At 36.3% G+C, this 14,964-nt stretch overlaps 2 protein-coding genes, 1 long non-coding RNA gene and 1 pseudogene across 4 annotated transcripts; 2 read left to right on the top strand and 2 right to left on the bottom strand.

Annotated features, from left to right (window-relative positions):
- Nucleotides 1-1,612: 1,612 nt before the first annotated feature.
- On the top strand, nucleotides 1,613-3,033 carry ATL3 (RING/U-box superfamily protein). Its single transcript, XM_016350368.3, has one exon. The coding sequence runs from the start codon at nucleotides 1,879-1,881 to the stop codon at nucleotides 2,713-2,715; it is 837 nt and encodes a 278-aa protein (XP_016205854.1). The 5' UTR covers nucleotides 1,613-1,878; the 3' UTR covers nucleotides 2,716-3,033.
- A 393-nt stretch (nucleotides 3,034-3,426) lies between these two features.
- LOC107648081 (putative ubiquitin-conjugating enzyme E2 33) lies at nucleotides 3,427-7,316 on the bottom strand (annotated as a pseudogene). The gene is made up of 12 exons (XR_015885862.1): nucleotides 6,858-7,316; nucleotides 6,588-6,767; nucleotides 6,283-6,351; nucleotides 5,929-6,070; nucleotides 5,496-5,550; nucleotides 5,338-5,376; nucleotides 5,037-5,100; nucleotides 4,873-4,936; nucleotides 4,733-4,772; nucleotides 4,523-4,550; nucleotides 4,200-4,288; nucleotides 3,427-4,101 (listed from the first exon to the last, which is right to left on the bottom strand). The product of XR_015885862.1 is annotated as a putative ubiquitin-conjugating enzyme E2 33 (transcript).
- A 482-nt stretch (nucleotides 7,317-7,798) lies between these two features.
- LOC107648080 (uncharacterized) lies at nucleotides 7,799-8,171 on the top strand. Its single transcript, XR_001621718.3, has 2 exons — nucleotides 7,799-7,936; nucleotides 8,021-8,171. It is a non-coding gene; the product is annotated as an uncharacterized LOC107648080 (long non-coding RNA).
- A 208-nt stretch (nucleotides 8,172-8,379) lies between these two features.
- On the bottom strand, nucleotides 8,380-14,964 carry PUM23 (pumilio 23). Its single transcript, XM_016350367.3, has 10 exons — nucleotides 14,583-14,964; nucleotides 14,152-14,515; nucleotides 13,611-13,907; nucleotides 13,100-13,267; nucleotides 12,249-12,392; nucleotides 11,109-11,228; nucleotides 10,704-10,889; nucleotides 9,749-9,897; nucleotides 9,351-9,533; nucleotides 8,380-9,032 (listed from the first exon to the last, which is right to left on the bottom strand). Exons 1-10 carry the CDS (start codon nucleotides 14,729-14,731, stop codon nucleotides 8,588-8,590), a joined length of 2,205 nt encoding a protein of 734 aa, XP_016205853.1. The 5' UTR covers nucleotides 14,732-14,964; the 3' UTR covers nucleotides 8,380-8,587.

Here is a 14,964-nt window from a genome sequence, read left to right as displayed (position 1 = left end):
CACCCTAAATTAATATTCATATAAAAATAAAATTATATAATTAATAAATATTATTTTTTATCGTTAATAATAATTTGTACTTATATTTATAAATATTTTATATATAAAAATATATAATTTACACATATATTTACTGTAATTTTATACATATAAATTAATATAATTGATATTCATATTTTTTAAAATTAATTTAATATTTATATTAATCAAATATTAATAAAAAATACTAAAAATTATTATCCCACAATTTTTTCTAATGTTTTAACCCTTTGCCATTTGCGCCTCACTTCACTGTCAGGCTAACAACCTTTTTGTGGCAGGAGCATGGATTTGGATTAATTTATTTTATTATAATAGCATTTGGCATGAGAGGGAAATTATTTTAAATTAACAAATGGATTATTTTAGATTTAATCGACAATGTAGAAGACCTATTTATATATCCAGTACAGTAAATAATTCTCTAATAACTCTTAATTAATCATGAGCCTAATCCAACTTGGCGTGCATATAATCGAATTTAGTGTTGTGTTACAGTTACACTTGCAGTGCCAAGATATGGTTCTTCTTTTCTGGAAAGAAACAGAGATGATATTTTAGTCTGTATTTCGTTTTCTACGTGGTTGATACGTTGAATGATCTGAATTGGAGCGTTTTAGGGCAAAATCGTTAGAAGAAAGAAATATGCGAGTCATATAATATATAATTTCACATTCACGGTCAACACGACACAAGACAAAGCACGGCAATTGGATAGAAGTAGATGAAAGTTCCTGGAGGCATGGATGGCAGGAAAAGGGACATGAGTGGTGGCTTCACTTTCAACTTTTAAAGGCGTCTTCTAATATGGTATTTTGGTCAGCATCACATAGCATAAGTAATTAAGGATTATAACAACTAGCAGTTTAGCACTATTTACTATTAGAACAACCATTCAAATTAATCCCTAATTTAAAATTATATAATTTGATCTTTATTTTTAAGTGAATATTTACGGATAACTTAATAATTGAGAGATGTTAGATAATAATTTAGTCAAACATATTAAATTATCTAATAATTTTCAATAAATAACTTTATATAAAGATACATATAAATTTTCACTTTATTTTTATTACTTTAAAGTTTTTAAAAATTATATTTGTCAAATACATTAGACTTTTGTAGTTTTCAACCAATTTTTAATATGTATTTTAGATTAATAATTTTTTAATAAATTTTATTAAAGACATTCTTTTAAAAATATTATTATAAAATAAATTAATTTAAAATTATTATTATAAAACAAATTAATTTCTTTTAAAATAACAAACCAACAAAATTATAAGATGAACATAATTTACTGTTTTTAATAAATAATTAGTTAATAATATTTAAAAATATTAATTAAAAATATATTATTAAACTATTCAATTAAAAATGTTGAATTGTTAACTAAAAATATTGGTCTATAATTAAGATAGTTGGCTCTTAAGTTTTTAACTTAAACCAAAATACCAAGTCTTGTATAAATTCTTTCAAGGTTTATGTTGGATGTTTACTTTTTTATTAATTAAGCTTTGAATGCCGTCATTCGTTAGTTTTAAAAGTCCAAAGTCCAAAGTCCATTGTGGAGGGTTGTTTCTTCTTCCTCCAACTTGCGTTGATCGCTCTCGTGTACGCTTCTTCCTTAAACTTCATTTTCAACCTTCTAAACCTTCTCATTCAAAAACCAAACCCAACTTCCTCTTCTCTTTGCACTCTCTGCATATATATATAAATTAAAAGTTATAAACAAACTAACCTTCCCTCATTCCCATCGACTCTGCAACTAGCTGCTAAATTTAAACCTCTACTTTCCGTGTTCTCTTTCAGCAACTTCACAGTGACTTTGTCGCGATGAGTGACTCGTCGGTGCCAAGTGACAAGTTGGGTGAGTCTCCGGCGGTTGAGTTAACGGGCAAGATCATGGTGGTGGCCGTAATAGTCTTGTTCATGGTGGTTGTGTTCGTGCTGTTCCTCCATCTCTACGCCAAATGGTTCTGGTGGAGCATTGGAGAGAGCAACATTCCTCAACCCAGAAGGCGGCGGCGGCGCTTTGTGTTTGCTCCTGGTCAAGACCCGGCCAGCTCCGGCGCTGTCCGAAGAGGCCTTGAGCCTTCTGTGCTGAGATCCCTGCCGGTGTTGGTTTTCCAGCCGCAAGATTTCAAGGAAGGTATGGAATGTGCGGTTTGCCTTTCGGAGGTTGAAGAGGGGGAAAAGGCGAGGTTGTTACCAAAGTGCAATCATGGCTTCCACGTGGATTGCATTGATATGTGGTTCCAATCCCATTCCACTTGCCCCCTCTGCAGAAACCCTGTGACCTCTGCCACCGAATCTTCTTCTGATGCAGCTTTCCCCACAAATGTCTTCGTTTGGGGGAACCAGGCCCAAGTGAGTTCTTCTAATGGTGCTTCTTTGGAAGAAACTACTACTTCTTCGTCCTCGTCCTCTTCAGCTAGCAGCAGTGACAGAGTTCACCATCATGGCGGTGGATCGTTGGTGATTGATATACCAAGCGAGATCACTTCATCTTCTGCAAGCAGGTTTGCAGAAGAAGATGAGATGAAATCTCCCATTACAGGGAGACTGAAATCATTGAAGAGGCTGTTAAGCAGGGACAGGAGGATGAATCCTTCTAGTCCACGTTCTATAGACCTTGAACATGCAACGGGATCAGGGCAGAGCTCTAGCTAGCTAGGAATTTTCAGGGATGCTCGTTCGTTCTTTCTTTTTCTTTCTTTCATTTTTATGTACATGGCGGAAAAAATTGTTTTTATATTGTAAAAACTATAGGTAACATTAGAGTAGTAGGCTCATAAATGACCTGCTTTCATGAACTCAATTGTATTTCTTTTCTATCTTGAATTTCTTTAGCCTTTGCCCTTTAGGAAACCCCTTTCAGCCATCAAAATTGTCTGAAACATTTACAGCTTCGTTGCAGAGGCCAGACTGTTATTTGTATTGATGACATGCTTCTACGAATACGAATACAAATTCAAATTAATGACAAAATAGACGTTTCATTCTTCGTGGCATCAAAAGAAAAAACGGAAGCTATAAAAGGGCGGCTTCTTTATATTCTACTATTTTGGGCGACAAAAAGACTAGATATGTGAACTTCCTTTCTTATCTTAAAAATCGACTGCATAATAGTCTTGCTTAATTTTAAATTATTATTAACAAACAACTACGCATTCCACCATCAATATGGACTGAATCAAACCTATTAACCTATATATTGGTGGAGTTTCATTAACTACCACCCTTAAGAACAGTGGTTGTTCTTCATTTTCTATAACTCGTTGCCGCCATTTTTAGTTAGTTTTACATCACACTTGCATTGTCGTTTTCTCTGTCTTCGAACTCAATGACTTTGTTTTGTACTTCTACATGTTGATTTACGACTAATTCAAAGGACAACCGCTTTGACTGAATATTATAAAGAAAAGAAACAAATCATTAGTAAGACATCTAGCATGGGAGTTACAATATACAGATAAATCTGACATGTCCTGCTGCTACTAGTAGAGCATTAGTAGTGGTATTTACTACTTGGGGGAGAAACAAAAGTGGATGGGTTTGTTAACAACCAACGGTAACCCAGAATACAGACTTCAGGAATTTCTGAACACATCATAAGATTCATGCATGCAACTTATAGAATATATATTTATGGACAGATATGGCAACGTACACAGAGTAGAGGAGTAAAATTAGCTGAGATCATATAATGCAGCCTCCAAACTAAGTTCATCAATTCCAATACAAACCCCGGGATGACAGTGCGAGGAAAAAAATTCGAACCAGTCGAACAGCATTTAACGGACCCATAATCTGTAAATAATATAGTTCCATGCAATCACAGTTGAATCAGAGGCAATGCCATACCACCTCAAAGATGGATAAGAGCAATAACATCATCCAAGTTGGAAATGGTTGCTTTTTGGTTTTTCTTATGTCATTCAAGCTCTCTACTCTCTTCAAGCCCTCCAAGAAGGGATAGGCATAGCCTTTTCCAGAATCCATAGGTATAGGCGTATAGCCCTCCACGTACTCTGGGACATTTTTCTGAATGTTTCACTGCATAGAAAATCATATAACCAACATGAATTAAAAGTGAAATATCAATTTTTAGGACCTTGCCCCCTCCATCATGAATTGCTGCTGCAATGGCTTACTTCTTTCAATTGAAAGCAAGGGAGGATTTTGCTAGATGCTGCTCGGCAGTCATGGTGTTCACACTTCCGGTGGTTGGACTGTCGTCCATCTGCAAAAAAGAAATCCGCCAATTGCCAAAAGCAGAAAAGTAAAACACCACACCATGGTAGACTATCAAATACAATGAATTGATTAGTAAATTGCGTTGTGCAGAAAAGGAGTGTCAACAAACAAGAATGTTGAAAAGGAGCATTAAGCAAGACAGAATAAATGCTTTGTGATAAAAGGTATGAAGAGGAAACTATAATTTCATTACGATATGGAAAGTATAAAACACACTTACCATGAACCAAAGGAAGCCTGTAAGTATGCTGCATTCATATTCCATAAATTAGAAATAGCAGTACAGAGCTACAAAGTAATAATCTACATAAACTGATTCTCTCATGTGCCAATTGCTTAACGAAGACTTATAAATAATTGTAAAAGTAAAAGATAAATATAAAAAAACCAAACCAAAGCACAGAGGAATTTCATGTTGAATCCGTCTCACCTTGATACCGACCACATAGGCTTCCAACTTTCAGGACAAACTGCAAAAGCAACAAAAGCCCGCAAAAATAAAATTGAAACAAAATGGGTAACTCAGTACTAGTTGATTTTATGCTAATGGATAAAACCAAAAGAACTTACAGTCACTTATAGAAAAGCAGATATTTTTTTTTCTGTTATGAACCGTCCATTAGGTGTAATCATGCTATATATGACCAAAAGCATATGCTTAGGTAATATAACAATAAACCACATAACTGAAATGAACACTGATAAAATAATACTACAGCAGCAAGAAGCATCACCTGAATCCAGGTGGTTTGAATGGGTATTCTGGAGGAAATTTGATCTTTCCATGGTAATATCCACCTAAAAATAGGACAACGGAAAAAAAAACTGTAAATACCACAGCATTGATACATGAATTCCCCAATATGGCAATTAGGCAACAACTAAGTCTTGTATCCCTAGTGGGATCGGGTGACATTATCATGTTTATATTCAAATGATAATGAGTTCATAAATTGGAATCTTTCAAATGACAGAAGACAAAAAGTACTAAAATATTTGAGATACCAATATTCAACTATTGCTATATTAACAAACCTGCAAAAGGCATTCCTTCAATTCCCTCCAACACATAATCTGAGTTTTCAAGAGAAAATTAGATTCATGTCAAGTACTAAGTGGTTTCCAAAATCAGTGGCCAGACAAAAAGGAAAAAAAAAAGATTGCAAAGAGCTAACATTATAAAATAAGCTTACGCCACTCAAGAATATCATTTGGTGAGGGACAAGCCACAACATGGGAAACAGGCTCCTGCAAATTCAAAATTAAATTAAGCACCATCCAATTGACATTCTTTTGAAAGCTGTCCTCTGTTTATCATTTCTTTTCAAACAAAAAATTCCATGTGAATTGATTGATGCAGGCCAAGACAATCCACTAGTCATAGACTCATAGCAATAAATATAGCACCGTGGTAGACTATCGAAGATGGAGAACCAAAAAAAAAATATTACAAGATAAATTAAAAAATTTAAAATATATAAAAACAGCGATGTATAAAGTATAAACTTTGGAAAAGCACGATAGCCATATGACTGTAAATCGACATGGAATGGAACTATGGAAGCAACCAAAATGTGAACATAGAAAAATAACAACACAATCTTAGAGAGAAGAAATATAATGTACTTTACAAAGAGCTCTATATTCGACTTGAAGTCGCTTGATACATGATTCCTCCGCCATCCAACAACTTCTAAACAGAATCAAGCTGAAGGCCCTCCTATGCGCTTATTTTCTCTCTCTCATTCCCCAAATTAATTTCCATTACCTGCCAAGCTTTGGGTATTAACATTAACATATGTTATGAACAGATGAAATTGAAGACAAAATGGGATGAGGAATGACCAACCCCCCCCCCCCCCAAAAAAAAAAAACAAAAAAAAAAGAAGAAAAGGCAAGCGAATTTTATTCAATCATAAAGATTAAGATGCAAAGATGAAGACAGCATAGTTAAGATTTCAAAACATGGGTTTACATTACATGATTAAGCTAGCTAGAGTCAATAAGCGCGCACATAATTTAGTGAGTGTAGTAAGCTGTATGGTATGCCTGCACGTGATAGGAGAAAACCAAAATCAGAACTTCATCCGCAAAGAATTATAGTCCCTCCAACTAAACAAGCACAACTCAACTGACTTAAACTCCATCTATAAACTAAATAGCGTCCCTAATAAATTATCCATCGGATAATGTCCTGCGAGAAAAAAAGATTTACTCTAAAGAACAATGAAGGCCGGTTTAACAAAAGCGTTGAACAGAATGAGATAGTCAGAAAACGAAATTACCCGAGAGGGGGGAGAAACCTAATTCTAATCTACCACAGAAATGAATTCTTCAGGTTCCCAATCCCAATACACATCCAGTGTAAAGAAAGAAGTCGAAGAGGAAAAGTTGATAATGATACTCGGTGGAAGGCACTACCAAGGTACCAAAACGGTTGAGTTCAATTGAATTCCTTCGCTAGTCTACACAGTACACGCACGCATTATTGTATCTTTCCCACGAAACGGAAACCAACCTTGCTTTCGTTGTTTCAAAGACCATTTTAGCCTTACCACTGGTATCTGAGGACAATCCAGACAATGAGAGCGGTTTTCAAATAAACAAATAAAGAATCTGATTCTGATCTCTATCCCCATAAAACATTAGGACATTGAGATGTAAACATATAAATAAATATACGGTCATGAGGAGGAGGAGGACTCCCACCAACTCTCTTGCATGATTATTTTAAATTTAAGAATGTTAAGTGTAAAACTGTAAATGCAGCGAGTAAAGAGCACGATTGGCCTTTGATAGAGAATTGTAATCATGGCATGGAATACGCAACAAAACATAGTACTGCTACTGATTACTGAATGTGCATACACTGAATATAGCGTAACAATATTTTCTTCTTTTGTTTCCGCGACTAACGCATGAAACTATCCTAATCCAAGCGAGCAGGAAGGAAGTGGTGCATGCACTTCAATTTTCTGAGCCTACCTGCTTCTCACCTAAGATAATCATTTGCTGCTGCCTACTGCCTACTGCCTAATGCGTCCATCGGATTCCTGGTGCCACTGTCACCCACTAATAAATATTCAGTATCATATCATCTACTACACTTACAGTTACAATAACATCACGTGGCCGATCACATGACCTTTCTGAGATATCTGTCTCCATTTTCACCAAATCCAAAGGCTACACATACTACAATACAAACAAGATACAGCGGTCAAAAGTTGAGCACATGATCCCACATGTTCCCTGTAGCCTCAGACATACCAATAAATAATGAATGAATCGCAATTCCCAAATCCCACCCATAATAATATCTCGTCATTAGCTTCAATACTCAAAATGCAACAAGCACAACAACCATAACAACCAAGATACCCCTCACTACCATGAAGGGCTGGTCCCTGCCACTTGCTACTCTTGCTCTTGTGCTATCACTGTTATTATCAGCCTGTTCTAGGGCCAAAGCTGAGGCTCCCCCATCCCGACAAGTGCGCTCTTTGTCATTAACCAAAACTTCATCCTCTCCTCAAGCTCCAAGAGATTTGCCACCCCGGAAGAGTCGTTCCAAGCAGCTGGATTCGTCTTTACGAAGAATTCCACCAAGCAAATCAAATCCCACACAAAACAAGTAACTCTTACTACTAACAGTTTCTCGCCATTCGATTATATGCAGCTGCCTATGATTGACAGAAACACCGTATTTCCATCGCAGGTTCAACCCTCCCTCAGATGGTTGAGAGACAGAACAAACACTGCAGCAGTGCCAAACACACCCGTTTTTCTTCTCATGTCTTTCATTTTCTTCTTGTTTCCCTTTCTAAGCAAACAGAACTGTTAGTGTACAATGGTGTTTTGCCTTCCAACTGCCAAGTGCCAGTGATTATATGTACAACAGTTTATATTGTATTTCACAGTTTTGCTAACCAAGCTTGTTGAGTTCTGATACACAATATATGATATTAGTATTCTTAAACATGGATTTATCTCTTGAAGTTTGTAGCAAAGCATTACATACATACAGAAGAACACCAATGATATACTGGAGTCAAGGAGGACATGGGAAAGAGAAGATTTGGGGAAAAGAATTTTATATTTTTGCAATAATTACCTTTTGACACACAACGCGATTGCTCTTTTCAGTTACAAAGTCTAGCTGATATTATAAATGATACAAAATCGTAAGCAAAGAGAAAGTCATCCAAATCTATCATACATCAAATCCCACCTTCTGACCACGCATGAATATTTTCCAACAAAAATAAAAAAGTCATCCTCCACTCTAATCAATGTTATCCTTCATTTTCTTGAGAGAAGCTTCACGTACATCACCATCTCTTTGCCGTTTCTTGTTAGACTTTCTAGCTGTTGCCGTAGCTGCAGTATCATTCTTATTCCCAACCTTTTTCTTGTTGGACATTTTCTTTCCCCTTCTAAAGTTATTATTGTCATCACCAACTTTGGCAATGTTCTTACCTTTCTGCTCTGATTTTCTCTTGAACTTCTGCTTGCTCAGAAATGGTGCAGCAGTACCTAGGGATTGGTTAATCTCTTTCCTCAATTCTGTCACTGTTTTTGGATTTGATTTATTGTTTGAACTTCCGGCAAGAAACCGATCTTTTCTCCTTGGCTTTGTATCACTGGAGCCAAATGTAGAGGAAAAATCTTTATAAGCAAATTCTTTGGAGGCTTGTTTTGACCTCCAACGATCAGGATGGGAAGCAAACCTGGAGAAACAAAGCAAAGGCATGAATCATTAAAGAAAAATGTTATAAACTCAATTTTACAAGCAAACAACTATTCAGAACTACAGCATTCCTTTGGATGCCAGATTAATGCATAGTTTTTGATGTAAGAATGCTAAACCCTCCAATAAAATGCTTGCCTTTCTTTTTCTCTTTTTTTTGTGTGTGGCAAGAGGGGGGGAGATAAATTCTTGGTTCGTGGACTCTTTAGTAGAGGGCAGAGCCAAGGGATTGAGGGGAGGGGGAAAAAATGGAAAGTAATAAATTGAGCCATTCCACAATAAAAAGCCAACAGCATACCAGTCAACATCTAGTTTCCTTAATAGGTGAGAGCCCTGCTTCGTCTTCGAGAGCTCACTCCGCACAGCCAATAACTCAGAAACTATAGACTCTCTTAGTGACAGATTACAGGCAGTGAAGCACTTTTCAATCACGAAAGCACCCGATGAGTGAGCTGCTACCTTTCCAAAATGGCTTTCTAGTCTACAAATAAGTAAAAAGAAAACAAAGTTACTCAATAAAGCAGTGATTTTGCATTCTATTACATAAATTTTATGATATTTCAACTTGTAGTGTAGAGAGGTTGTGGCGTCTTTAATAAATAAATAAACCCTAAAAACAGAGTTTACTGAATTTACTCCTTTAGCATAAATTAGAACATCCAAATAGATATAAATTCAAGAGATATGAAGACACACTTTTTAACTAATCTGCATTTCTCTTTTTCAGAAGCACTTGAGCTTAGAAAGGCCTCAATAACGTGTGATCCCTTTGCATCTCTCACTGCCTCAAGAACATGAGGTGTTTCCATGGATGTTATACTGATGATATAAGGTTTAATATATTCCTGCGAAAACAGAGTAGGACAACATGGGCAACAAATTAATACAACTTTACATAAAAATAAAAATTTATTAAAAAATGACTTCTTATATATACCCAAAACTAGCACGTCATGGTATATATGTTTCCATTGACTCCAGATTAAGCATAAAATCACATCATAATGACACCAAAAGCTCACTACCCTACCAGTATCTGAATGTCCATTATTATCTCAGGTAAAAGAAACCACATAAAGAATAACCCATCTCTAAAAACTGGGAGAACCTGTCCCCAAGCCCCCGAATATTAATCTTCCAAAATCCTACAATGCTACAAGAGGACTTGGAGATGATCATGATTTTCATAATTAATGGTGAAGAATGAAGGTTTTTATTTACAAACAACAAATGGCAGGTCTGCAAGCATCGAATAAGTCTAGTTTGGCATTCCTTTTGACTTCAGGATCATTAACATTAATATCAGATCAGGAAGCGATGAGTAACACTTTTCTTAACCCTAAACCCAAAAAAAGAATTGGAAGGAATCCGGATGCAATTCCTCTTTATCCTTTTCCTATAATAGATCATCTTTTCCTTTCAATTACTTTTCAGCCAACAGTGCAAGGCATGCTCTACATAACAATGCCCATTCCCAGAGTAAACAATTCTAAAAGAATGCAAGATCTCCTAACAATTAGGAATCCAATGGTTCCTATGGTTACACTTCAGAAGCATCTACATATGTTTGTAACAAACACCATGCAGTGGGAGAACCCTTACCCTTTTATCAATTGTGCCACAGATACGATTAAAATTCAAGTTTACTTACACTTTTAAACCGGAATATTGCCTGCAGAATCAGAGAACCCATGACATGCATTTTATCTCCACTTTGCCAGCTCCAATTGGACTTGTCTTCACAAGAGAAATAGCTATCAAGAAATAGTAGCCGTGGAACAATACATTTTGGAGACTCATCCGCTGAGCACACTGTTTTGGCAAGGAATTGACAGCACTGCCACAAAGTGACAAAAAGGTTATGAAGTTTATACAAATATGATCACCAGATTTATGAAAGTAAGATGTCTTCAGCATGCAACAAGTTAATAGTGTTACATCATTTACTTTTGAGCTTTGACTGAAGATTTAGAAGCAAAGAACTTAGTCTACAATTTCAAAGACAAATATATAGGTCAATTGACTCATCTTGGATACTAGCAACAAAATTGCAAACCTTGTGTTCATTAAAATGAAGCCTCTCACTGGCCGCAATAAGTGCTGCAACAACTCCTGACCTTCCCATTTTGAAAAGATCCTCCAGATTTGATCCAAGTTCATCCCAGATCAGCCTCATCTAGAAAAACAATTAAAGGGATTCAAACAAACATGACAAATGAATTTGGAAAGATAGAACTATAACACAAATAGGCATTTTCAAAAACGGTGATGCTACATCTACAAGAGTTTTTGTAACCAAGTCTAAGCAAGTTGGCACAAGCCCAGGAGAAAAAAAGAAAGACATGCATGCATCATCAATCCTCCTTCTCCGTGCTTTCCAGCACAGAAATTTTTGTTGGTGAGCCCAGAAACTTATTGATATAGCACAAAAACTTTTTCACATAGCACAAATTTATCGATATAACAGAAATATTTGCACATAGAACATAAATTTTTGCTGTGAATGTATTTTGTTGGTTGGATGAGACAATGTTCTGGACATGTGGTCTTTCAATAATTTGTGTTGTGCTCCAAAATTTATGTTTTGTGCATATTTTATTGGTTGGGTATCAATGTTTTAGACATGTGGTCCTTCAAAAATTTCTGTATTGTACACCAAAATTTCTGTGCTATGCATATTTTGTTGGTTGGGTATCAATGTTTTGGACATGTAAATCAAAATTTGTGCTCTAGTTTTCTAAACATACATAGGAGAAGAAGACGATGAAGACGATAATGATGATGATAATGAAGGAGGACGAGGAGGAGGAAAAAGAAGGAGGAGAAGAAATCAAACAAGAGAAGAAGAAATAGACATTGAAGAAGACCTTGAAGAAGAAGGAGGAGGAAGTGGAGGAGGAGGAGGAGGCAGCCACGATGACGACATTGTTGAAGAAGAAGAAGACAATGACGACAACAAGTTGAAGAAGCGTGTACAATAGGTGGACTTGGTTCAAAAAAAGCTTGGCTGCCTAGCTTTATTGTTTAAAGAATATATGCTAGGGAGTAGAGACAAGTACAGTGTGTGCAATATTAACTATTAAGCAACCAATTTTACACTTAGAATAGATCACCCCCTCTACAAGTAGTGCAAAACATCCGGTATTAATAAGATTAATGAGATTCAATCATTCAGAGATAAATATAGGCGTAATACCAGATCTTGATTGCTTGTATGGGAAATCAATGCTTGTACAACAAAGTTCCCGTGTTGATGAGATGATAACTCAAACAATGAATTCCTGAATACTTTCGTAAACAATTCATTGAACAAGGCCTCAGGAGATACTTCCAAAACAACCTGCAAAAGATTTAGAAGACTTGCTTACCTCCAAATGTTATAGAGAAAGGATTTCGTTGATGCCTCCATAAAATTAAAGGCAAAAGTATAAAATTATTAGAAATGGACCCCATAAAACATCCAAGATTCAGACCACTTTCCACTAAAACAACTTTCCACTAAGACATATTTTAAGGTGTAACTTTTGAAACCCTTTTAAGACTATACTCATGGAAAGGTTAAATGAGAAAATATGCATTGGTTCTTTAACACCAAAAAGCCATGGCAAAAATTCAAGTCTGTTGTAGAGATTTTGGAAAATTCAAACTTCCAATAATCTCTTGCAATAAGATTTAACAAATTATGTGTAGGATTTTAAAACTCATCTCTGCGTTATTCACAAGCTCAAGAAGCCATGGCAAAAATTCAAGTCTGTTGTAGAGATTTTGTAAAATTCAAACTTCCAAAAATCTCTTACAATAAGATTTAACAAATTATGTGTAGGATTTTAAAACTCATCTCTGCGTTATTCACAAGCTCAAGAAGCCATGGCAAAAATTCAAGTCTGTTGTAGAGATTTTGGAAAATTCAAACTTCCAAAAATCTCTTACAATAAGATTTAACAAATTATGTGTAGGATTTTAAAACATCATCTCTGCATTATTCACAAGCTCAAGCACTAATATAGCTAATTATAGACAGTTTCCCCTCATCTATATTTTTCTCACCTCCATTAGATGGCTAAATTCAGCTTCTTTTGACAACTTTATGAGCTCTGCAACTACTGTATCTTCTAAAAAACTGCCCTCTGGATTTCTCTTATCTTTGCAGCCAAGAAGGATGGGAATTACATGTAACAACTCTTCATCGTTGCCTGCCAGAACCCGTAGAGTCGTCTGCCATTAAATAAAGAAAATCATTTAAGATGATAGGTATGAAAGTGTAAAATGAACAAGGAGCACATAAAGGCAGCATAGAAAATGTTTTGACCCAAGAGGTTACCAAGTTAAGGTGAAATTCTAGAATCTCTTTAATGTGTGACAGAGACAGTTATAAAGCAAACAAATCCAAAGAAATTTTACTCAAAAGCAGGCTATAATATCTCACAGAAGCTTCATCATATCATCAACCACATTTAAGGTTCCCCTTTAACATGATATTAGAAAAGGCCAAACCAAGTCTGATGCTGTATTCATTAAATCAACAACAACAACAAAATAATATATTTGGAAAACATGCCTGAAAAACAAAACTGCTGAATGGGTCAACTTGTAGAGTCTTGATGCTTTTCCCAGCATTCTTTAACATCTCCGACACAAATAACTTGAGCAAATTTGGAAATCCAGATTGAAATTTTGTTGCATCGTGTTTCTTCGAAACATTCAAATTCAACCGCCCTGCCAGTACAGTTGCCGCTTTTGAAAAGTAATATTCAGACTTATCTAGTGGTACTCCCTTGCAAAGGCAAAGTAGAGTGCGAAGCACATGAGAACCATAGCAATTACGCATCACCTCAACAGAACTAGCTGCCATGACCTGCCAAGTGAGTAGTACACGTATAAGAAGAATTCACATCTGCAGCAAAGCTAGGTATAACAATTTGACATCATGTTTTAAAATATGCATGTGCAACATCAACTAATCTCTTTCGCCGGCTAATCCGTCTACCTAATCAATTGAATACATTAAAGCAAGAACAAGGAATCACAGAAAAGTATTATCTAAGAGACAATGTAGTATTAAGAACTGGTTGTAACTAGTAGAATTAGTTGCGTTGCACCTTGCATACTGTGGTTAAAGCCTCCTCGAGCTGAGGGCGAGCATCATTGTCTTGAACACGAGTTGATAAAGACTTGAGGATTGCCTCAGCTACATGAGAACCGGACCTATCCATGGCAATAGCAGGGAAGTTATCGGCACAGCTTTGAAGGAAAGCACAGAGGTGTTCAACATCAGATCCCTGAATGATGGTTTCCAAAGTGTGGCTTAGAATGTAATCAGTTGCGACCTCAAATTCGAATCCCTTAGTCTCTTCGAGAGCGTTCCCACATATGAGAGTGCGTTCCTCCAACTCAACCGCATTACTTTCGAAAAGGTTAGCGATTTCTAACAAGTATTTGGATATTTCAGGATCAACCTGTTTCCTGCGAATAGTGTAACGTTCAGTTTCAGTTGAGAAGGAACCGAATAGGGATAAGGGATAAGAAATACCTGATACGGGATGGTTGAGGAGCGGTAGAGCCATGGCGGTTGAAGGTCTTAGTGTCTTTCATGGAATGTTGCGTGTGTCCATGCCCTTTGTTATGTTGCTGCTGTTTCTTGTTCTTTCCTTTTCCTTGGTTGTAGTGATGCTCACCCATTGAACAGAGCAGAGGGAGAGAGGGGGAGGCAGCTGTTAATCTGTTTATTGTGGAATGAATGACTGGTAAGTAGCGGCGGCGGCTGCTGTGGTTTTGTGATGGTGGCGCGCTACTCTTCTCGCTTATTGTAGTTTTCTAAGCAAGTAGCAACTGCCAAAGGTTAGGAACTCCAAAACGCGCCGTATTGTGTCTTACCATGACCTTTGCTGAAGAAAAAGGTTTAGGAGCCAAAA

The sequence above is a fragment of the Arachis ipaensis genome, chromosome B6 (assembly GCF_059453495.1).
Source record: "Arachis ipaensis isolate K30076 ecotype BB chromosome B6, ASM5945349v1, whole genome shotgun sequence".
Taxonomy (NCBI): Eukaryota; Viridiplantae; Streptophyta; class Magnoliopsida; order Fabales; family Fabaceae; genus Arachis; species Arachis ipaensis.
This window is presented reverse-complemented; position numbering and strand designations above follow the sequence as displayed.